Source organism: Hordeum vulgare, chromosome 5H (genome assembly GCF_904849725.1).
Source record: "Hordeum vulgare subsp. vulgare chromosome 5H, MorexV3_pseudomolecules_assembly, whole genome shotgun sequence".
In the NCBI taxonomy this organism is placed as follows: domain Eukaryota; kingdom Viridiplantae; phylum Streptophyta; class Magnoliopsida; order Poales; family Poaceae; genus Hordeum; species Hordeum vulgare.
In genome coordinates, this window is record NC_058522.1 from 373,129,735 (window position 1) to 373,154,471 (window position 24,737).

The 24,737-nt window shown below is 42.9% G+C and overlaps 2 protein-coding genes across 2 annotated transcripts; both read left to right on the forward strand.

Annotated features, from left to right (window-relative positions):
- The first annotated feature begins 9,624 nt into the window (after positions 1–9,624).
- On the forward strand, positions 9,625–16,542 carry LOC123394977 (DNA topoisomerase 6 subunit B). The gene is made up of 19 exons (XM_045089887.1): positions 9,625–9,847; positions 9,954–10,006; positions 10,277–10,374; positions 10,469–10,574; positions 10,742–10,876; positions 10,952–11,003; positions 11,118–11,182; positions 11,907–12,013; positions 12,148–12,250; positions 12,332–12,417; positions 12,502–12,698; positions 13,105–13,220; positions 13,337–13,422; positions 13,516–13,588; positions 14,727–14,818; positions 14,899–15,037; positions 15,115–15,209; positions 15,573–15,747; positions 16,083–16,542. The coding sequence occupies exons 1-19, from the start codon at positions 9,700–9,702 to the stop codon at positions 16,227–16,229; spliced, it is 2,073 nt and encodes a 690-aa protein (XP_044945822.1). The 5' UTR covers positions 9,625–9,699; the 3' UTR covers positions 16,230–16,542.
- Positions 16,543–18,926: 2,384 nt separating this feature from the next.
- Positions 18,927–23,437, forward strand: LOC123395506 (dTDP-3,4-didehydro-2,6-dideoxy-alpha-D-glucose 3-reductase). The gene is made up of 12 exons (XM_045090506.1): positions 18,927–19,165; positions 19,310–19,450; positions 19,600–19,648; positions 19,823–19,840; positions 19,936–20,051; positions 20,118–20,231; positions 21,126–21,176; positions 21,540–21,628; positions 21,708–21,768; positions 21,899–21,976; positions 22,629–22,736; positions 22,904–23,437. Exons 1-12 carry the CDS (start codon positions 19,031–19,033, stop codon positions 23,027–23,029), a joined length of 1,086 nt encoding a protein of 361 aa, XP_044946441.1. The 5' UTR covers positions 18,927–19,030; the 3' UTR covers positions 23,030–23,437.
- Positions 23,438–24,737: the final 1,300 nt, after the last annotated feature.

Below are 24,737 nucleotides of genomic sequence, written 5' to 3' on the forward strand. Positions count from 1 at the left end.
CACACTCATTGGACCACACACATCGGTATGCATGATCTCCAACAAGTCACTTGCACACTCCATTGTTCCGGAGAACGGAGTCTTAGTCATCTTGCCCATGAGGCATGGCTCGCACGTGTCAAGTGATTCAAAATCAAGTGACTCCAAAAGCCCATCGGAATGGAGTTTCTTCATGCGCTTTACACCAATATGACCTAAGCGGCAATGCAACAAAAACATGGCGCTATCATTGTTAACTCTACATCTTTTGGTCTCAATGTTATGTATATGTGTATCATTGCTATCAAGATTCAATATGAACAATCCTCTCACATTAGGTGCATGACCATAACAAACATTACTCATATAAATAGAACAACCATTATTCTCTGACTTAAACAAGTAACCGTCTCCCAATAAACAAGATCGAGATATAATGTTCATGCTTAACGCACGCACTAAATAACAATTATTTAAGTTCGTAACTAATCCTGATGGTAACTGAAGTGAGACTGTGCCGACGGCGATTGCATCAACCTTGGAACCATTTCCCACGCATCGTCACTTCATCCTTCGCCAGCCTTCGTTTATTCTGCAGTTCCTGCTTCGAGTTGCAAATATGAGCAACAAAACTGGTATCGAATACCCAGGCACTACTACGAGAGTTGGTTAAGTACACATCAATAACATGTATATCGAATGTACCTGATTTTTCCTTGGCCGCCTTCTTATCAGCCAAATACTTAGGGCAGTTGCGCTTCCAGTGACCCAGTCCCTTGCAATAATAACACTCTGTTTCAGGCTTAGGTCTAGCCTTGGGTTTCTTCATCGGATTGGCAACATGCTTGTCGCTCTTCTTGGAGTTACCCTTCTTGCCTTTGTCGTTTCTCTTGAAAGTAGTGGTCTTATTGACCATCAACATTTGATGCTCTTTCCGGAGTTCTGACTCTACGACTTTCAGCATCGCGAATAACTCGCCGGGTGACTTGTTCATGCCTTGCATGTTATAGTTCAACACAAAGCTCTCGTAGCTAGGTGGCAGTGATTGAAGAATTCCGTCAGTGATAGCCTCTTGCGGGAGTTCAATCCTCAACTCAGCTAGACGGTTTGAGTACCCAGACATTGTGAGCACATGTTCACTGACAGACGAATTCTCCTCCATCTTGCAAGCATAGAATTTATTAGAGGTTTCATACCTCTCGATCCGGGCATTCTTCTGAAAGATAAAATTCAACTCCTCGAACATCTCATATGCTCCATGATGCTCAAAGAGACATTGAAGTCCCGGCTCTAAGCCATACAAGACTGCACATTGAACTACTAAGTTGTCCTCCTTACGTGTTAACTAGGCGTTCAAAACATCTTGGCTAGACGTAGCGGGTGGTTCATCTCCTAGCGCAGCATTAAGGACATAATCCTTCTTCCCAGCTTGTAGGAGCAACTTAAGATTACGAGCCCAGTCTACAAAGTTGCTTCCATCATCTTTCAACTTAGCCTTCTCTAGGAACGTATTAAAATTTAGGGTGACTGTTGCATGAGCCATTGATCTACAACACAAATATTGCAAAGTGGACCTAGACTATGTTTAAGATGATTAGAGTTTAACTAATCAAATTACTGATAAACTCCCACTCAAAAAGTACATCTCTCTAGTCATTTGAGTGGTACATGATCCAAATTCACTAACTCAAGTCCGATCATCACGTGAGTTGAGAATAGTTTCAGTGGTAAGCATCTCTATGCTAATCATATCAGCTATACGATTCATGCTTGAACTTTCGGTCTCATGTGTTCCGAGGCCATGTCTGCACATGCTAAGCTCGTCAAGTTTAACCCGAGTGTTCCGCGTGTGCAACTGTTTTACACCCGTTGTATGTGAACGCTGAGTCTATCACACCCGATCATCACGTGGTGTCTCGAAATGACGAACTGTCGCAACGGTGCACACTCGGAGACAACACAATTTCATCTTGAAATTTTAGTGAGAGATCACCTTATAATGCTACCGTCGTTCTAAGCAAAATAAGGTGCATAAAAGGATTAACATCACATGCAATTCATAAGTGACATGATATGGCCATCATCTTGTGCTTCTTGATCTCCATCACTTAAGCACCGGCATGATCTTCTTGTCACCGGCGCCACACCATGATCTCCATCAACGTGTCGCCATCGAGGTTGCCATGCTATCTATGCTATTACTACTAAAGCTATGACCTAGTGATACGTCTCCGTCGTATCTACTTTTCCGAACTCTTTTGCCCTTGTTTTGGACTCTAATTTGCATGATTTGAATGGAACTAACCCGGACTAACGCTGTTTTCAGCAGAATTGCCTTGGTGTTGTTTTGTGCAGAAATAAAAATTCTCGGAATGACTTGAAAACTTACGGAGAATTTTTCTGGAATTAATGAAAAATACCTGCGCAAAGATCCACCGGAGGAGGTGAGCCAGTGGGCCACAAGCCCAGGGGCGCGACCACCCCCCTGGCCGCGCCTGGCAGGCTTGTGGGGCCCACGTGGCTCCACCGCCTCCAAACTCAGCTCTGTTTATTCCGTTTCGCCCGGAAAAAAAATCAGGGAGAAGGATTCATCGCGTTTTACGATACGGAGGCACCCCCACCTCCTGTTCTTTATCTGGAGGGCAGATCTGGAGTCCGTTCTGGGCTCCCAAGAGGGGAAATCGTCGCCATCGTCATCATCAACCTTCCTTCATCGCCAATTCCATGATGCTCTTCATCGTTCGTGAGTAATCTCATCGTAGGCTTGCTGGACGGTGATGAGTTGGATGAGATCTATCATGTAATCGAGTTAGTTTTGACGGGGATTGATCCCTAGTATCCACTATGTTCTGGGATTGATGTTGCTACTACTTTGCCATGCTTAATGCTTGTCACTAGGGCCCGAGTGCCATGATTTCAGATCTGAACCTATTATGTTGTCACCAATATATGTGTGTTTTAGATCCTATCTTGCAAGTTGTAGTCACCTACTATGTGTTATGACCCGGCAACCCCGGAGTGACAATAGCCGGAACCACTCCCGGAGATGACCATAGTATGAGGAGTTCATGTATTCACCAAGTGTTAATGCGTTGGTCCGGTTCTTTATTAAAAGGAGAACCTTAATATCCCGTAGTTTCCATTAGGACCCCACTGCCACGGGAGGGATGGACAATAGATGGCATGCAAGTTCTTTTCCGTAACCACATATGACTACATACAGAATACATGCCTACATTAGATTGACGAACGGGAGCTGGTCACACATCTCTCCGTGTTATAGCTGTTACATGATGAATCACATCCGGCATAATCATCCATCACCGATCCAATGCCTACGAGTCTTTTACTACTGGTCCTTGCTACGTTACTTTGTTGCTGCTACTGTTACTCTGTTGCTACTGTTGTTACTCTGCTGCTACTAGTTATTGTTGCTACTTCTGCTATCATACTACCTTGCTACTGATACTTTGTTGCAGACACTAAATCTTTCAGGTGTGGTTGAATTGAAAACTCAACTGCTAATACTTGAGAATATTCTTTCGCTTCCCCTTGAGTCGAATCAATAAATTTGGGTTGAATACTCTACCCTCGAAAACTGTTGTGATCCCCTATACTTGTGGGTTATCACCTAGCAATATAGTAAACGCATCTGCAAACACAATCGTTAGTTTAAAGACAACCCTACGGCTCCTTTCGATTGCCATAGCATCGACGTGCAAGTCGAAATTAACTATTACAACATGATCATCTCATACATCCAATATATCACATCATGTCATTGGCCATATCATATCACAAGCATACCCTGCAAAAACAAGTTAGACGTCCTCTAATTTGTTGTTGCATGTTTTACGTGGCTGCTATGGGTATCTAGTATGATCGCATCTTACTTACGCAAAAACCACAACGGAGATGTGCAAATTGCTATTTAACCTCTCTCCAAGGACCGCCTCGGTCAAAACCAATTCAACTAAAGTTGAAGAAACCGACACCCGCCAGTCATATTTATGCAACGAGGTTGCATGTTAGTCAATGAAAACAGTCTCTCGTAAGCGTACGAGTAATGTCGGTCCGGGCCGCTTCAATCCAACAATACCGTCGAATCAAGAAAAGGCTAAGGAGGGTAGCAAATCGAACATCAACGTCCACAAAACCTTTTGTGTTCTACTCGAGATAACATCTACGCATGAACCTAGCTCATGATGCCACTGTTGGGGAACGTTGCATGGGAAACAAAAAATTTCCTACGCACACGAAGACCTATCATGGTGATGTCCATCTACGAGAGGAGATTAGATCTACGTACCCTTGTAGATTGCTAAGGGGGAAGTGTTAAAAACGCAGTTGATGTAGTGGTACAGTTTCGTGATTCAAATCACCGTCGTCCCACGATCCGTTCCGATCTAGCGCCAAACGGACGACACCTCCGCGTTCAGCACACGTACAGCTCGATGATGATCTCGGCCATCTTGATCCACCAAGCAAGACGGAGAAGTAGATGAGTTCTCCGGCAGCGTAACGGCGCTCCGGTGGTGGTGATGATCTACTCCTGCAGGGCTCCGCCCGAGCTCCGCAGAAATCCGATCTAGAGGTAAAACCATGTGGAATAGGCTTGAGTTGCACGTGGCAAAGTTGTGTCTCAAAAAGTCGTAAACCACCAATATATGTAGGAGGAGGGGAGGGGCTAGCCTTGGGGCACAAGGGCCCCAAGGGTGCGCCGGCCGAAGGTGGAGGAGGACTCCTCCAATTCGATTTGGGAAGGAGGAGTCCTCCTCTTCCTTCCCACCTCCCTCCTTCCTTTTTTCCTTCTTTCCTTTGGTATTTTTACTTGTGGCGCCATAGCCCTCTTGGGCTGGCTCCACCAGCCCACTAAGGACATGGTGCGCCATCCTAAGGCCATGGGCTCACTCCCGGGTGGGTGGGCCCCTCCCAGTAAACATCTGGAACCCATTCGTCACTCCTGGTACTCTACCGGTAATGCCCGAAACATTCCGGTGACCAAATGAAACCATCCTATATATCAATCTTCGTTTTCGGACCCTTCCATAAGCCCTCGTGACATCCTGATCTTACCTGGGACTTCGAACAACATTCGGTAATCACACATATAACTCAACTATACAAAAACATCATCGAACTTTAAGTGTGCAGACCCTGCGGGTTTGAGAACTATGCAGACATGACCCGAGACACCCCTTGGTCAATATCCAATAGCGGGACCTGGATGCCCATATTGGATCCTACATATTCTCCGAAGATCTTATTGGTTGAACCTCAGTGTCAAGGATTCATATAATCCCGTATGTCATTCCCTTTGTCCTTCGGTATGTTACTTGCCCGAGATTCGATCGTCGGTATCCGCATACCTATTTCAATCTCGTTACCGGCAAGTCTCTTTACTCGTTCCGTAATACAAGATCCCGTGACTTATATTTAGTCACATTGCTTGCAAGGCTTGTGTGTGATGTTGTATTACCGAGTGGGCCCCGAGATACCTCTCCGTCACACAGAGTGACAAATCCCAGTCTTGATCCATACTAACTCAATGGACACCTTCGGAGATACCTGTAGAGCATCTTTATAGTCACCCAGTTACGTTGCGACGTTTGATACACACAAGGTATTCCTCCGGTGCCAGTGAGTTATATGATCTCATGGTCATAGGAATAAATACTTGACACGCAGAAAACAATAGCAACAAAATGACACGATCAATATGCTACGTTCATAGTTTGGATCTAGTCCATCACATGATTCTCCTAATGACGTGATCCAGTTATCAAGTGACAACACTTGCACATAGTCAGAAAACCTTGACTATCCTTGATCAATTGGCTAGCCAACTAGAGCCTTGCTAGGGACATTGTGTTGTCTATGTATCCACACATGTATCTATCTTTTCATCCAATACAATTACAGCATGGATAATAAACGATTATCTTGAAACAAGAATATAGTAATAACTATTTTATCATTGCCTCTAGGGCATATTTCCAACACTAAGTGATAGCAAGATATATGACAAGAAACAATATGGCTATCACAAAGTAAAGTGCATAAGTAAAGGGTTCAGGTAAGAGATAACCGAGGCACGCGGAGACGATGATGTATCCCAAAGTTCACACCCTTGTGGATGCTAATATCCGTTGAAGCGGTGTGGAGGCACAATGCTCCCCAAGATGCCACTAAGGCCACCATAATCTCCTCACGCCCTCGCACAATGCAAGATGTCGTGATTCCACCAAGGGACCCTTGAGGGAGGTCACCGAACCCGTACAAACAAGGTTGGGGCAATCTCCACAACTTAATTGGAGGCTCCCAACAACACCACGAAGCTTCACCACAATGGCGTATGGCTTCGAGGTGACCACAAATGCTCGGGGCAATCTCCACAACTTAATTGGAGACCCCGGCGCGAGCCCGAAGCTTTACACCACAATGATTGAGCTCCGAGGCACCACCAAGCTTCTAGGGGTACCAAGTACCCAAGGGTAATAAGCTTCTCAAATTCTGACTTCCACGTATCATCATGGAGAACTCAAACTGATGCACCAAATGCAATGGCAAGGGCACACGGAGTGCCCAAGTCCTTCTCTCCCAAATCCCACCAAAGCAACTAATGCTAGGGAGGAAAATGAGAGAAAAAACAAAGAAGAACACGAAGAAATCCAAGATCTAGACCCAAGGGGTTCCCCTCACTTAGAGGAGAAAATGATTGGTGGAAATGTGGATCTAGATCTCCTCTCTCTTTTCCCTCAAGAACTAGCAAGAATCATCGGAGGGATTGAGAGTTAGCAAGCTCGAAGAAGGTCAACAATGGGGGAAGAACACGAGTTAAAGCGATAGATAAGTCCAATGGGGAATAAGACCCCCTTTATATAGTGGGGGAAGGAATCACACCGTTATCCCCACTTACAACCCACGCACAACGGTACTACCGCTGCCTCTAGCGGTACTACCGCTGACGAGGAGCGGTACTACCGATTGGTGCAAGCGGTACTACCGCTAGGCAAGGAGCGGTACTGCCGCACAACCACGGTAGTAAAGATATTACTGTTGGGCCTACCACCGCTTGAAAAAGTATTCGCAAAAAGGTCCGACGAAGTACAACCGCTTAGAGAGAGGTACTACCACCCTAAAGCGATACTACGCCCACCCGGAGCGGTACTACCGCTCGCCACTGAAACAACCATAACTTTCGCATATGAGCTCCGAATCGAGCAAACCCAAGCTTGTTGGCAATCTTAAGAACATGCATATGTGAAAAAGCCAATGATATAAAGATGTGGATCTCTATGAATGAAGAACCGTCAAATGCTCCAACATCGAAAACATCATAGAAGATGCATATGGACTCCGTTTTTTATGAACTCGAGCTTGTCATGAAGATGACCATAAGCTCTAAAACTCACCAAGACAAACACCAAACAAGAACCAAGAAGTATGATGCAAGGATGCAAATGGTTTCATCTCTCAACGAACGATACGATCAAGCTACTCACTTGAGAGCCCCCTTGACAGCACGACAATCTATCCTAAAACATAAAACCTATCAAGGGCAAACCTATACCTTGCACCTCGTCCTCTTGAGCTAGATGACGATGACCTTGGCTTCCTCAAGATGGACCACCTTTCTTAATTGCGTTGGCTTGATGAGGACTAGTTGATTGCCCCCCATACACAATATGGGTGAGCCGCTCTTCGGCATATCTTCACAAGTCCATTGCCACCACAATGGATGGCAAGCTTCAAGCAAGATATCTTCGTGATGATCCACTTGAACTTGCACACCACAATCTTGATGACGATCAACACTTGACGTCATCCTCCATGGGTTGTATGAGATCTTCCTCTTGACGCAAGCCCCTGGAAACACACCTAACCCCACATAGAACTCTCACGAAGACCATGGGTTAGTACACAAACACGTAATGGACAATGCTTACCATACCATGGGATCACTTGATTTCTCTCGGTACATCTTGTAAGCTTTGTGTGTTGATTATCTTGATTTACTCTTTGTCTGACGATCTTGATCAACCTTGTGTCTCTATGGCCATTCTTTAGATAATACTTGGAACACCACCTTGGTCATCATATAAACTCCTTAAACCCAACAGATGGACTTCAAGAAGTGCCTATGGACAAATCATATAAATATAACTTAAGACAACCATTAGTCCATAGGGGTTGTCATCAATTACCAAAACCACATATGGAGAAATATGCTCTAACAATGTGTGTGTAGTATGGGTAACTTAGGGGTGATCGACCGATAGAGAAGTTCTTCTGAAATGTGCACGAGTGAGAACAAAGCGCGCATAAATGACTAGTATTGGTCCGCTGGACCAATCTAGACCCCGCTGGGTGTAATGGTTGGGAATCGATGGGTGTGTTGAGGACATTATAAATGGTATCAGAACCAACCCTCATGGTTACACATGCGTTTGCGGGATAGGGGCACACGCATGTGGCGTATGACACATGGTCCGCCATGGACACATCATGACACATATGTTGACATTGGACACACAATGTGCTAGGGAATGTTCCTACCAAGCGGACGAGGATGTCAACTCCTTGAATGAGTGTGTATGTGACACCCCGACTTAATACAAATGATAGACAACCCATATCAATATGGTGTACATTTTTTTAAACTCGTCTCCAATGAACCTTCATGTTAAGCTTACTTAGTTTGGGGGGCTTGCTTAGTTTGGGGGAATTTGAGGATGCATCGATAGTGACTGATAAGGTTTTTTTGGATGCACAAGAGTGAGAAAAGTGCGCACAACAACCTAATATTGGTCCCAGAGACAAGTCTAGATCTCGTCACTAGACGATCTTCGTGCCTTTTACAAACTCTTGTCTCCTTCATAATATCGTTGATGAAGGCTTTCAAGTAACCCATAGCGGTTGAGGCGCACACCCTCAGAAGTAACATATAAGACATAGTCACTTGGTGGAAAATACTCAAAAGATCTTTGGACCGAGTGAACAATTCTTCATGTGTTGGTCCTCTGGCTCCATCTTTGATCAACGACGGATTATGCATTGTCTCGGAGCTTGTGAGGTTATGTCTTGTCGGATCTGTAAAGGTCGTCCAATCCTTTTCATCGCCTTCTTCTCTAGATTGTGACATGTTTTCTATATCATTGTCAACGACATCTTCTCGCTCTCGCTAACGACTTTCCAACAACCGTTTTTTTTCTGGCTCCCATGGTGTTTTGGAGGTCCGAGGCGACATCGGTTTTGCTTATGGTGCATCGCCGATGAGTGTAGAAGGAAGACATTTTTGATTGCCCCAAAGACCTATGTGCAATTATAGCTGTTTTTTCTTAACATAAAAAACATTATGCTAGTCAGAAAGATGTTTTGTATGGTTTATAAATTTGTTTGCTGTTGAAACATAACTGAATAAGACAGCAATTTTCACATAAAAAGAAGAGTTTTGAGCAGCGGGAACCCGAAAAGGTCATGGAACCTAAGATTTGGCAAGGGAATCCTATTGGTGCCCGCAAAGAAACGAGTTTCAGAGTTTGCTCAACTTTGTACTGGGAATTATCCGGGCCGTCCATTCTTCCATGGACCAGCAGGATCGACCCACTTTCATTGCCAGACTGCCAGTAGCACCCCCGCAGTTGAACCTCACTCCCCGCCCCCTGAACCCAAACAAACCCTAGCTCACCATCCCGATCCCAAGAACCCACCTTCGCCATGGACGACTCCAGCGACGGCGGAGCCACCGCCGGCAGCACAAAGAAGAAGTCTGCTGCTGCGGCCGCCAAGGGGAAGGCGACGGGAAAAGGGAAGGCCGCCTCCAAGGCGGCGCCCAAGTCCAAGGAGAGCAGCCTCCTAAAGCAGAGTCAGCTCCTCGAAACCCCCTTTGTTCTTCCGTTTTCTTCTAGAATTCCGTCCTTGCATCGTTTCTATCGGCTGAATCGGATCCTTTTGGGGCTTCTGTGTTGCAGAATCGCCCGCAGAGTTCTTTGCGGAAAACAAGAACATCGCTGGTTTTGACAATGTGAGCTGTTTAACTCGCTGTCTGTTTTCACTCTGGCTTAGTGGTTGACATCATTGCCCTGTGAAGCTTAGATAGATGCCATGCCATTTGTTCGTCCCTGGATTAAGCACAGTCTTGTTTAAAATTGACATGAAACGTACTGCAAGGAACGGGACTAAATACGAATGACATTGTCAATTAGAAAACGATGGATGAACAGTGATATAGTTTTGGAGGTAATTTCTGTTAGGTATCAGCAAACTCATTTCAGTGACTTATAATATTGGGCAGCCTGGAAAATCTTTGTACACCACAATGCGGGAGCTAGTTGAGAATGCTCTTGATTCAGCCGAGTCCATCTCTGAGCTCCCCGATATAGAAATTACTATGTAAGTGCTCTTCAGCAGCATTTCTATTATTGGGTTATTTTTCGCTTGGCAATGTCAAACAACATTCTGTGGATTCCTTTGCATGTCTTGCCAGAGAAGAGATCACTAAGAGCAAATTCAACACAATGATAGGACTAGTTGATCGAGAACGCGTTGATGAAGCACTCTATGATGATTTTGAATCATCTAAGGCTCGTGAGGTAATACTACCACTTGCAATTTTCTTATTAGCTCAGTCATTATTAGTTAAACAAGGTTTGCATACTTATGATATATTTTCAATATGAATATTTTATCTGACACGTTTTTATCTGTCTGGATTATCCACCTTTATTCTGATACTACTGTAAAACTTCTCAATACTTAGAAACGCCTAGCTAAAGAAGCACGTTTCCAAGAAACACAAGCCAAAAATGCTGCTCTAGGGAAGAAAGTTAAGGACACCCCAGCTGCTCGTGGAAAAGGTCGGGGCGAGGCTTCATTTTTCAGAGTGACTTGCAAGGTATTGTCCATATTGACTTTACTTGCATGAAGAGAATCTATCTGGTGAACAATCCTGAATGTTTTGTCGGTGTAGGATAATGGCCGAGGTATGCCGCATGAAGATATCCCAAATATGTTTGGGAGAGGTAAGCATTCAATATGATATTTTCTATCAAATTTATTTTATATTAAAATAAAACAGTAAAGGAGGTATAATGGCATGCTGTGCAATATCACTGGTATTTAATATTTTGATGCAGTGCTATCGGGAACAAAATATGGTTTGAGGCAGACGCGTGGAAAATTTGGACTTGGTGCTAAAATGGTAAAATTTCTTCACACAATTAAGCAGGAAACCTTTTTGTTTGCCACGAATGAGCCTCTCATAAGAATGCATAGCATCCATTCCTTTTGAAAGAAACAATGGGATCCAAACATTTAGCTGAATTTTACTCGTCTCATAACGAAGTTCAGGACTTGTTTTCTTTCTTTTGGTTCATAGCTTTCTTGTTTATAGTAGATAATGACAATTTTCAGCCGTGCAGTATTGTTGGTAGCTTGGAGACATTGATCATCTTGTGCTGCTTTTCACGATGGTCCTGTATAGCCATGTTAGAGATATGATTACAAGAAAAAACGAAAGTTTGAGCTACAGTTGTAAAACGAAAATTAACATTTTAGTTACAACAGTTGTCCTATGTCTCAGTAAATTTGTGTGTAACCTTTAACCTTCAACAGTGTTCTGATGGTTAAGCTGTCCCGTGCGTACACAATGTTTATGACATTTTGCCTCTCAGCTGAGTAAGAGTAACTAGCCGCGAAAAACATACTTTGAACATTGGACCTGCAATGGATATTCTGATGAATGATTACCTTATTATGTTACTCTGTACTACCTCTGTATCAAAATATAAGACTTTTTGCAGTTCAATTTGAGCTGCAATAACGTCTTATATTTTGGTACGGAGGGAGTAGTTATGAACATGTTTGCAGTCAGGAGTTAAGACTCTTTGTTGCCTGTTCTGTCTAATTTAATCTGTTATAAACAGGCACTTATTTGGTCAAAGATGAGTACGGGCCTTCCTATTGATATTAAGTCATCGATGAAAGGCCAAGATTATATTACGTTCTGTCGACTTGACATAGATATTCATAAGTAAGTGCTGCTTCTTGGTCAATGCTCTGTGCAACACAGTGAATGACTGGCCATTGCTGTTTATCTTCATATTAAGTTGATCGGTTAACCTCTGCAGTTTACCATGACTAATAATGGTAAATCCTACTACCCAGAAATGTCCCTCATATTCATTTACATGAGAAACGTGAGAATAATGGCCATTGGCATGGGGCAGAGATTCAAGTTATTATTGAGGGAAACTGGACAACTCATCGGGTAAGTAGGATCTCCATTTCTTTTAAAAACTCAAATAGTAATCTATCACTACTAAGCAGATTTATAATTTATTCTGTGCAGTCAAGGATATTACATTACATGCGACAGATGGCTGTCATTACTCCATATGCTCAATTCCTATTTAGATTCCTCTCAGATGCAGCAGAGTATGAATTTTCTTCTCTGTTACTCCGTGTTCTGCTAAATTAATAATCTTCTAATTCTTTGCATAATGACTCTGGTTATTGCAGAAAAAATTTGACGATAAAATTTGCAAGAAGGACAGATGTTATGCCTCCTGTTCCACTTCTGACAAAGCATCATCCATCTGCCGTTGATTTGCTGCTGATAAAGCGCTTAATTACAGACACTACAAAGCCAAACCTTTTGCAGTTTCTGCAACATGAATTTGTGAATATAAGCAAAGCACATGCTGACCGTTTAATCGGTGAGTTACGTAGTTGTGTGATATGCAGTGTGCTGGGGCTTTTGTGGTGGTGGTGGTGGTGGTGGGGTTGCCAGGTTGAAAATCAAATGACTTAAGCACTATCTTCTTTGATAACCATGTATTTCTATGGTTCATATTTCCAAACTTATATATTTTGAAGATTTGGAGTAAAAATATCTTTGGTGGTTACATTTGTTCTTGCTTTATACATGGTTTTGAGTTTGACTTATGTTCATGTGCTGCTATTTCCAATATACTATACTTCCAGTCGAATCAGTTCTGTGTGAATCCTGTCTCTTGAGTTAAATATATTTAGTGGTACTGTCATTACACACTTTGTTAATCTACCTATGGTTGATACCTTTACCAATTTTATTTTGCATATCACAAATTTCCAATTTGACAGGTGAGATGGGGCCTGATTTTAATGCAAAAACGACAGTCAACAGCCTTACATCACAACAGTTAGTACGAATACATCAGTTGTTTCGGCAGGCTAAGTTTGATGATCCCAGTGGCAATGTATGCATCCCTTTTCTCCTTGATTTACTAATTACTTATCAGCTGCCTATTGACTAGTTTATCTTTCACAAATGTGCAATTAGCGATCACAGTATAGAAACCAACCAATTCTATAGTGTCTTAGTCCTGCAGGTGAATACAATTTACGTCTAGGTATCATAAAAGAGCTGCACCCTGATCTGGTTGCGACACATGCAAGCAGGTATAGCGTTTAATCAGAGAATGTCCCAGATGGTGTTTCTATCTTATTTTCAGTTCAGTTATCCTAATGTCATAAGGCTACCCGTCTGTTTAGTCCTCAGGTTTTTGAAGGGCATCCATTTATTGTTGAAGCCGGAGTAAGCATTGGTGGGAAAGATGTTAAACAAGTAAGAAACTGTTGTTTGTATTTCACAAGGAGTAACTGTTGTTTGTATTTCACAAGGAGTATTTTCTGTCTCTGTCATCTTAAAGAATATCGTGGAAACATGTTCTATCTTGCTCCTTTTGTTGTGGTCTGGATAAAGGAGGAACAACATACCTGAGCAGCAGCCACAAAGTTCAGGATGAGTTAGTTATTTCAGTGGGTTCTGTTCCAGAGTTCTTTTTGAAGAGAGAAGCCGAGAACTAGTTTTTGTGATGTAGTCGGCTCCCATAAGATGACATGGTTTTGAAAATTTGCTCAAGCAGTTAGTGATCTAGGTGGATTGAATGGTTTATATTGTTAGGGGATCTCTCCAGAAAGGGGGAGGCCAATCCATTTCGGTTCAAGCAAGAAACAATCTAGTGCCCTTATCCCAGTCTATATCTGTACACCTCTTCCCTGTCTGTCTACCCCCACTGGGCCATGTATCTATACTTCCCCATGATCTGCTTGGCTCCCACCCTCCTTGCCATTCTTATCCTCCCTGTCCTGTATTTTTCTTCCCCAGTCAAGTCTACAACCCTCTCCTCCTATGCCCCTACACCCCAGCATTGATCACCTTTGTTTTCTTGTAGCTGCTTACAGTGTGTGATGGCAGCTATTCTGAATGTCAAAGTTGATAGTAGTTCATTCTATCATTTCTTATTTCATATGAAGTGTCTGTTAGTTTTCTGCTGATGCTCTTTCTATCTGTTTTTTTATTTTCTCAAGTACATTAGCATACATTATATATAGTCAAACTCATACAAAGGACTGTTTTGCAACAAACGGTGATCCATTTTATATATAAAAAGTACACCCTTATGAATTTGCAACTAGCAGACCACAAAATGTGTGGCCATTTGTTGACATCAGTGTGGCCCATGTGGTATTTAAGAAAAAGTTACCTCCATTTTCAAGATACCCCTGAATCGTTCCATTTACTGATTTAGTGGATAAACATTTGATCACACGGCTAAACCTCTTATTTGTATTAATACCACACCCCGAGCTCCAGTTTAATACTAGGGAATTACCTTTCCATTGTTAATATTTTCCTTGCCTAGAAGATTCATAAACAATCAATTTCCTTCTGATGATAGCAGTTCTTGCATTTTTTGTAGGGTCTAAATATTTTTAGGTTTGCAAACCGCATTCCACTTCTTTTTGAGCAAGGTGCTGATGTCATCACAAGAACTGCCCTAAAAAGGATCAAGTAAGTTTTTCCTGTTAGTACTTCTGTTGTACTTCAAATGTTTGTCTGTTCCATTACTCTCGTCTTCCTCTTCCTTTTAGTTGGAGCATCTACAAAATTAATCAGCAGCAGGACAAGATTGGTGTCTTTGTGAGCATTGTCAGTACAAAGATACCTTTTAAAGGAACTGGAAAAGAGTATATTGGGGATGATATAACAGAAATAGCAGATGCTGTTAAGGTACATTCAGACTTTCCTTAGTTACTGTCATTGTATGGTCATCTACTCATCTGATATCAATCTGCTTGCACCTTCAGTCCGCCCTTAAGCAGTGCTGTGTCCAACTGAAGTCAAAGATAGTGAAGAAACTTCAGGCTCGTGAACAGCAGGACAGGAAAAGGAACCTGAACAAGTAACTCCTCTGCCAAAAAGTTTTTACTGGATGTTCTTTTTGGATCTGGTGATGTCTAGTTTGAGCGTAGATGTCAGGCTGTTTGTATTTTTGCTATGGCTATGTTTTGAATCAGTGCATTTGCTGAATCATGCATTCGACAGTGCTTGTTGAATGTGGATGTTGGTTAATAAACGATGCATTGCGAGTTTAAGCTCACTTTGGAAACTTAGGGTAGTCTTAATTTTAAGGAATATTTGTGTGAAAGAACAGGTTTGGGCTGATATTCAAAGACTGATTTATGAACCTGCTTTGTGACGCTGACACCAGGTAAACCAGAATTAGACAAGGTCTTATCTTACTCTAGTTATTTCTTATTTGCAGATACATTCCTGATGTGGCAAGGACAATTATGGAGACTCTGGGAGAACTTGCAGACGAGTCTCCCCCCAAGAGGCCACGGTTTGACAAGGAAGATGAGGAGCTCCTCGAGAAAATAAATTCGGAGGAAGTGACAGAAATGACTTTTAGAGATTGCTTAACCCAGCATGTTGAACAGGTAAGGGCAAACCTAACACTCTAGCATGAACATAAATCAAAGCATGAAAGCAATATGCATTATATATATTTTTCATCCCATGCTCTATAAAGCCCATAGTTTTGCACCTTTGTGTGACTACACTGCTGCACATAAAGGTCATATCTGGTTTACACAAACCTATATCTTTATTAAATTACATTATAACATCTTATAACTGTCAACTGCCTTTCTTGGTGCAAAGGAACATCTAGACATGAATTGCGACATGGACTAAAAAAATTTGTAATACCTTCCACCGGTTCTGGTTTGTTATCGTAAGATTGATCTTGTTTGCCCCGACATCAAACCACCAGGTTGACTATGAAATGGCGCTGGAGTACGCCATGCAGAGCGGCGTGAGCGAAGAGCCCCGCGAAGCAATCTATCTGAACTCGCTCGAAGGATCTTACAAGTTCGTTGACTTCCAGAGCCCCGCTTTCGTGTTTAGATTCATCCCATGAGAAGGCGTAATCGACACACCCCCTTCCGTTCTCAGGTTGGTCGTCAATAATGTGTTAACATGGAACGGCGCCGTACACAGTTGTTTTTACATTTTCCCCATTGTTGTCGGGATGATTTGTTAGGATGTTTTAGCTTGCAGCTGAGTGTAGAGAGCATAGACATCGCAAGTGGTTTTAGTGAAGTTGTAATTGAGGGTGTAACTTCTGTGTGTGGAACCATTCTGGATCGTAATTGTATGTTGCATTTGTTGGGGAACAAGTATGTAAAAGTACATTGGAAAGATCTGAAGTGATTTGATGGACACCTGCTGAATTCATTCTTCTGATTGCTGTATTCTCAAGATAGGAATGGGCTGATGTTACCCATTGAGACATCAGTCCGACCCAAAATTTGCCAATGGGACTTTTGGGCCCGCCTCGTATAGAAATTGGGCAAGGAAACCGGACAGCACCTGCTCATCAGGACAAGTGGGTCGACCTAACTTTTGTTGCCCAAGGTTGTGTAGCCTTTGCAATAGCATATGCATCTGTGAGGACATTTAGTTTTGTGTTTATAGAATTTTTTAAAGTATTGATCCAAAATTGCCTTTGTTCATGCTACAAATAGAAATGAGGCAACACATGCACCCTGTTTTTCTTTGAACATATGAACTCTAGAGATCCTAACATGCTAACAATTCATACCACTGAATGATGTTATTTGGAAATTGTTGTTTTGTTACCACTCACTGTTTTGTGCAATTCTAGTACTGTATTAAAATGGGTGGACCATGTTACCCAATGGGACATGAGTCCGGTCATCACTCGATCATTGGGCTGGCTCCGTGTCCCCGAACAAAACCGAGGGGCCAACGAGTGCCAGGTCTGGGCTGGGGGCAGCTCATTCTCATCCTTACTACTCCTTCTGTTCCTAAATATAAGTCTTTCTAAAGGTTTCATACGGGACTACATGAAGCGTGAACCAAATATTAGGAGGCCAGATGACTGAATCTGACGCAAAAAAGGCTAAGGTGATTAGAGAAGTTGAAAGATTAGTAGATCGATTAGGCTTATTTGGCAAAAAAAATTCTAGGAAGAGGGGGGCTAGGGCCCCTAATTGTCCCCAAGAGGCTCCGCCACTGCTACATACAGATGTATATAGACATACTTTAAAATATAGGCTCACTCATTTTATTTCGTATGTAGCCCTCTAGTAAAATTTCTAAAAAGACTTATATTTAAGAACGGAGGGAGCATATTCTCACGATCCTAAAGAGATAGGGGAGTGTTGATCCCATCAAAAGTTACCCATGAGATCTCATGAAAACACGAACCTTATATCCGACGGTGTTACAACTCGTGTGGCAGTGATGATGATGGTGAGAGGAATAGAATTGTTCCGGCTTGTCTTTGGGTTTGTTCTTGCTTCCTACACCGTGGTGTTAACTCGAGGTTGTAGTGTGCATGACGATGTCATGGCAACGCTGCCATGAGAAGGGTAGGACCAGTGTTTGGCAATCTCCAGTGATAATGTTGGGCTTAGTCAAGGCTTGCTTCTTTCTTCTACGAGACTCGTTGCTGAATCTGAGCTGTCTAGACTTCAGTCATGACGGTCTAATTGTTTGACATAGTTTTTTTAGAGAACTTTTGCATAGGCCGACAAAGATTTCATGCGTTGTTCAAGGGAAGGACTTTTAGTGGGCCGTCCTTGGTGAAGTTAGAGTCACTTTCTTAAGGAGAAGTAACGACGATGATAATTTATAGACAATCCTGACATCGTTTGTATCTTTAACAAGTGTGGGAGTCTCTCATGTTGACATGTGATGTCATGTCTTGTAGACATGTTGTAACAAACCGTTTTCTCCCGATTTTACGATAATCGGCCGAAAATGTTTTTCTTAAACTGACTGATTACATGTCTCACGTCAACTGCTGTCTATGCACGTCGCATATCCTGGTGGTGGGGCCCACCTGCCGTCCAACCTTATCTCATCTCCCGCGGAACACGATGAGCCACTCGTTTCACCCGAACACAATCCCTTTGGTCTTCAACCTTTCTCTTTTTTCTCCTGTCGCTCTCCGCATGAACGAGTGTCTCTCCAAAGCTACTGCCCAAGTCCGCGCTCTTCAATCAATGTTGCAAAAGGGACAATCGTGTTTTGAAGCAAGGATGTCCGTTGTGTGGTGCTATGAGGCAACACTCGCCGATGGTGATCGGTGTTACGATGCATCATTCGTCGATGCTACAAGCCGAATGGGGCACAACACTACAGGGGGCACGAGTGCTGCGATGCATCACTCGTTGACGCTATTAGTGTTGCGATGCATCACTTCCGATGTTGCAAGCCTTGGTCGTTGCGGCGATTTTCGATGATGCGGCGTGGCAGAGGGATGTTGCATGGCTTGCAACGATGTCGTGTGGCCGACTACAACTGCTGCAAACGGAAACAAGGGTGTGACAAGTGCTGCGAGCGATCGACACTTTCGATGGGGGTGTAACTCCTGCTGTGAAGCAGACGGGCGATGCTATCCACCGACAACACATATTGTTGTGTAGCTACTGCTGGAGGAGAATGGAACATGGAGCGTTGATGCGATGGGAGGAGGACGATGCGACATTGCAATGACAAATCAAACCGCTACACGAGAAGGATCCAACAGCTTGAGTAGGCTGATTTGCCTTCATAATTAATCAAGCAATTCTCTTCTTGTTAAAGAAAAAACTACCTGAGGAGGCCTCATCATATCATCAGATCTGATTCAGCAGCAGCCTTTCTCTTCACTTGAGTGGTGAGGCAAACGATACTCCAACAAGAAGAAGAATGGCGGGGGACGGCGAGCTTCTTCCCCGGATCGCGGTGGTCGGCGCGGGCATCTTCGCGCGCACGCAGTACATCCCCAGGCTCCGCGAGATCTCCCACCTCGTCGTCCTCAAGGCCATCTGGAGCCGCACCCAGGCCAGCCCCCCCCCCCCCCCCCCGCCCCCCCCCCCCCCCCCCCCCCCCCCCGCCCCCTTTCACTCCTTTCCCGTGCCGTGACTCTAAAGCTTAGCTGCTTCTGCTCTTCGTGTGTAATCTGACTGTCGTCGCACCATCCTCCAGGAATCCGCCGAGGCTGCCGCGGAGCTCGCGCGCGATTTTGCGCCTGACATCGAGTGTAAATGGGGCGACACGGGGCTGGAGGAGATCATGGGAGACCGTTCCATCCTCGGCGTCGCCGTTGTTCTTGCAGGCCAAGTCCAGGTATGCACGGGTCATGGATAATTCCTTTCATTTCCGAATTGATGCCCTGAGAATTTGACTTCACTGTCCACCTGTATAAAGACCTGTTGGTGCAAAAAATAGTCCAAAACATAGCCAAGTGTTCCACTCAGTGTTGTCCAAATGTGCAGGTTGAGCTTTCCTTGAAGATGCTCAAGGCAGGAAAGCATGTGATTCAAGGTAACTGGGAAAAGGAAAACATATGAAACTGATCTTAATGGTCCGATTTGAGCTATAGGACTGGTAGCGAGAGTAAAACAATTCTTTCTCTTGGTTATTACTATCTCATTACCTTGTTAAATATCCTAATTGGGTTCTTGCGGTTTGCATGATATATTTCCTGATGCTCTGAAGAGAAACCTGCCTCTGGATGTAAGTACATGTAGCTTCTCAGCGCTTCTTTCATGAGCACCATAATACTGGATAAGATGAATGCGTATGTGATCAGCTTTGTCCAAAAACTTCAGCGACAACCGAAGCAGAAACTGCACTGTCAGTCTACAACTCATTTCCAAACAAGTTCCCCTATAAACCAATTTGGGCTCTTGGAGAGAACTACAGATTTGAACCTGCATTTGTGGAGGTAAACATTTGCAGCCGTAATTTTTCTGTTAGTTTACTTTTGTAATCTCTGGACTTCTATCGACAGTCAAGCAAGTTGATGAACGATATTGGTGATATGATGAACATCCAAGTTATTGTTGAAGGATCAATGAACAGTTCGAACCCATATTTCAGTAGCTCCTGGAGACGAAATTTTGTGGTAAGGAATCAAGTCGCACAACCACTTTTTTTCTTTTCTTTTAGTGCAACATGCTTTATCTGCACTTGTCCTCGTCATACATATCACCTGACTTTCCATGCTACAGCATAATTATTTGAAGTATAAAATCGTTGGGATTGATTTCCCTTTCAGCTCACCTAACAACACATATGAGTAATGTATACTCCCTCCGTCCGGAATTAATTGTCGCACAAATTGATAAAAATGGATGTACCTAGAACTAAAATACATCTAGATACATCCATTCATATGACAAGTATTTTCGGACGGAGGGAGTAGTTGATTGGGTTGTGCTTACTGGTTAGTTGCACGTTCACTGAACATAAGCCACTTATATGTCGTGCCAAAGGATGATTTTGTATGCACATCTTGCGAACCAATACTTTTTTACGTAGGAAAGTCAATATAATGTTTGAATAAATCACATGTTTTTCTTTTGGCCAGTGTCAGCTCAACTTGTTAATCAAAATGTTATACACCTCTGTTTGCTTATCTAAGCAAGTTTGTCTAACTTCTGCATACATAGTTGAAATCCATGGAGGTGCTGGTGGCATATATTTTGTCTACACTGATTCTGTAGTTCTGTCAATTTTTTGTTTCTTATGTACAGGGATCTTTCTGTTGGCATGGAAGTGCAATTCGCATGACTGCAAGTCTGCAGTATCTAGGCCATTTAGCTTTTTTGGTTGTAAAGTATCCAAATGATTGCAGTTATTCTTTGCAGCAACTACATTTCTGTTTTTTTCTCTTCTCTCGAGTCCTGCAAAGAAAGAATCACTACGTACCATTTATTTTGCTTGAAATAACAAGTATTTCATTGTAACGACTCAATATGTCTATCCTTGGTCTCACTATGATAACAATAAATTGCAGGGTGGTTTCATACTGGATATGGGCGTGCACTTCATTGCAGGACTAAGAATGGTATTTCCCATCCTATTTTGTACCTGCTCCTGGCTTTTGTAAATATAAGTGAAGTGAGGAGTTATCGTAATCCATTTGAACGATTTGATACTCGCTAAACAGACATCAGAAATATTATCCATTCAAGCGATTTGATACTCACTACACAGACATAGGCCATGAAAAATACAGTTTACAAGTACACAACTGTCACTATGAACATTTTGAATTAAGTTTGATTTTCCACTTGCCCACTTAGGGACAACATAATGCAAGTGAATTGAAAAGGCTTCTAATTAATGTGCTATTTAAGATTATTATGAAGGTTATCATTTGTTTACTTCTCCTTACTCTGTTATTAAGATATGAGCTCATTTTTAACAGCTTGTTGGTTCGGAAGTAGCAACTGTATCATCTATCTCCCGTCATGTGGATACGGATTTACCACCACCTGATAACATTTGTTCTCTTTTGTAAGTTATGGAAGATACAAAGTGAATTTTGTAAATGTTAATTTTTTAGATCTTACAGACCCTTGATGTGTTGATGCAGCCAACTGGAAAATGGATGCGCTGGGGTCTTAGTATTTGCGGTTAATTCGAGGTCGCCAAAGGTTAAGCTTTATTTTGTTGCAAAAGATGTGTGGCACATATATATTCTTTAGGCATGTTAGGTTATCTATCATTCACCACATTCTTTCTTTTCCTCCATTTTGCTGATATTGCTAGACATATGATATTTAGATATTGTGGCGGGTTGATGGAACAAAGGGAACAGTACAAATTGAACGTGGAGTTGATGGCGGGAAGCATGGCTACCAGGTAAATACCATCTTTTCTGCAAGTGCCAAATGAACTTTCAGCCTGCTTTTCACTGTTTATGCGGCCTGCCAGTCACACACTATCCACCCCATTGGCTTCCCCTATTTCTTATTTGCTTCCACGAGTTTGCTATTATTTTAATCCTTACATTATGAGCACAGTGCGTTGTTACAAATAATAGTGTTACTTGGACAAAGGCGCATATTCTATCTCTGATTCGGAAAAAGGACTTTGGACATGAAAATGCTACCCGGATATGCACACTTGCGTCGAAACTGATTTGGATTTGGGCGTCTGATTCTTTTTATGTCGGGCATCATTACATTTAAAGAAGATAATATAGTTTGACTGTTATAGCACTAAGGTGTGGGCTTGGCTAGCCAAAAAACCAAGAACCCTACCACGGCCATTTACAAGCACGGCAGCTTCGGCAATATATGGATGCAACCTTGGATTCTAGAGACAGCTAATTAGCGTGCACAAATGGTCCTATTTCGCCTTTTCCTTGACCGTGCATCCTTCTGCACTCAAGTGATATATGGTATCTTGTTTGCAAGGATGCAGGCTTTCCTTGTCTTCCAACTGCCCCACATGATTGAAACAGTGTAAATCAACATTATACTTATGAGCTTTCCTTGTCATGCATTCGCAGGTGCTATTCTCAAACGAAAGTGGGCAGTGCCAGAAGACATTTTACCCATTCTGTGGTGTTCATGAAGAACTGAAAGCATTTGTCCATGACATGGTGCAGGCTAGCAAAGTATGTTGTTAGTATTGATCAATCTCAGTTTTTTTTCTCACATGCATCGTGGATCCTGATGATGTCAGAATTTGCCGTAAACCAAAGGACATTTCCCTATATTCCACAGAATGCTTAAAAGCATCCCAGGATTTCATCATACTCTCTCTAACTTGCAACTCATGCAGGATGGGGATCACGAGGCTGAACCCCGCAGTTCTTATGTCGAAGGTGCTCGTGATGTTGCTGTTTTGGAAGCCATGCTTGAATCTAGTGCGAAGCAAGGAGCCATGGTGCATGTGAAGAAATTCTAACAAATCTCAATTAGCAAAAGGAGGAACGTGAACATTCTTCTGCTAGAGTGATGGTCCGGCAGGACGCGAACATTTGTAGCATCGGTGACAAAAGGAACATCATTTCATGATTATTCCATTGATGGTGTAGGATAGGATGAAAGTCAGGCTGCTCCCTGGAACCATCATTCTTTCACACAGATCTATACGACAGCTGCTACAGATTTATTTACCCATATACTCCCTCCGTCTTAAAATAAGTGTCACAAATTTAGTATTAAGTTAGTATAAATTTAGTACTAAAACAGCGACACTTATTTTGGGACGAAGGAAGTACTATCTATAACGTATACTCTTGCTACTGATCTTGTATACCATTTCTTGCATTTTCTGTTGAGGAAAAAAAATACTTTTGCTTGTTGTTTTCAATTCCAGCTGCATATACATGTGGCTGAGACCCTCAACTTGCAAAAGCGGGTCAATATGACAGTTTTGAGAGTTGTTTTGCTGATGTGGCATGCGATGTGGGTGGAACATAATTATCTTAAGGTATTTATAACCGACATAACATTTACTAGTACACCCTCCGTTTCTAAATATAAGCCTTTTTAAAGATTTCACTAGGTGACTACATACGGAGCAAAACGAATGAATCTACAATCTAAATATGTCTATATATATATCCGTATGTAGTCCCCTAGTGGAACTTTTAAAAAGACTTATACTCCCGCGTTTTTAAATATGTCTTTTTAGATGTTTTTCTAGAAACTACATAAGGATGTATATAGACATACTTTAGAGTGTAGATTTACTCATTTTACTTTGTATGTAGTCCCTTAGTGAAATCTTTAAAAAAAATTATGTTTAGGAACAGAGGGAGTATTGAACCACTCTCCGTGAAAAACAGGATCGGGCGGAAAGGAGACGAGCGCAACAGACTTTCCCTTCGCGTCGTCGGCGCTGCAGCCGGTTCCCTCTCCCTTCGACGGCTGCTCCGGTGGCGGGAGGGAGGGGGAACCTCGGATCTGTGTGTTTGAGGGAGATGTCGTCGAGGTTGCTGTGGCGACGTCTCGCCTGAATAAGTTTCCTCGGGCCAGGGGCCAGCGAGGTGGGGATCATCGGACCTCGTGGAGGTCGCGGGCTATGGTGTGTGGATGTCAACTGGCACTGGTCGGTTGGGTCTTCGGATGGGAAGGGATTGTATGGAGACGGAGTTTCTTCATCATCTTCGTCGGTATGATTTTTCGTTGTTGTTCTTCCTCTTGCTTTGTGCTGTTGCTGGAGGGACGTCTTGCTTTGCCCGGGCGATTGGCCCGGCCGCGACGCCGAAACCGGATCCTAGTTCTCTTCCATCTGGATGAGACATATATAGCGGTACCCAAAGCCACATATGGCGATGGCTGTTGCAGGAGTGTTGGATGCACATGTGTGTCCTTGCCCTTTTGGCGTCGGTGTGAAGAAATGGGAAGCAACACGGCGGCGATTGTGTCATGGTTGATGATGATGACCTGTTTGGATCTGGCTATAGATGGTTGTGTTGCAGGGGTCTTCTCGCAAGGTTGAGTAATGATGATAAAGAGCTTCGAAGATCTTTATGTTTTGTTGCTTGTTTTAGGATGCTCTTTGTATTTCTGGTTTTTTATGCGTGTGTTAGACTGTGTTTGTACGGATCAAGAACTTTGTATTATTTCGTGATTTAAATGCAAGCATAGTTCCTTAAAAAAATGAA

Bases quoted from the DNA above. Each gene is read 5' to 3' on its own strand.
- LOC123394977 (XM_045089887.1), top strand. From the start codon at position 9,700: ATGGACGACTCCAGCGACGGCGGAGCCACCGCCGGCAGCACAAAGAAG. The intron at 10,007-10,276 runs GTGAGCTGTTTA...AATATTGGGCAG, and splicing joins ACATCGCTGGTTTTGACAAT to CCTGGAAAATCTTTGTACAC. The intron at 12,699-13,104 runs GTGAGTTACGTA...CCAATTTGACAG, and splicing joins ACATGCTGACCGTTTAATCG to GTGAGATGGGGCCTGATTTT.
- LOC123395506 (XM_045090506.1), top strand. From the start codon at position 19,031: ATGGCGGGGGACGGCGAGCTTCTTCCCCGGATCGCGGTGGTCGGCGCG. The intron at 19,166-19,309 runs GCCAGCCCCCCC...ACCATCCTCCAG, and splicing joins CCATCTGGAGCCGCACCCAG to GAATCCGCCGAGGCTGCCGC. The intron at 21,769-21,898 runs GTTAAGCTTTAT...TATGATATTTAG, and splicing joins TTAATTCGAGGTCGCCAAAG to ATATTGTGGCGGGTTGATGG.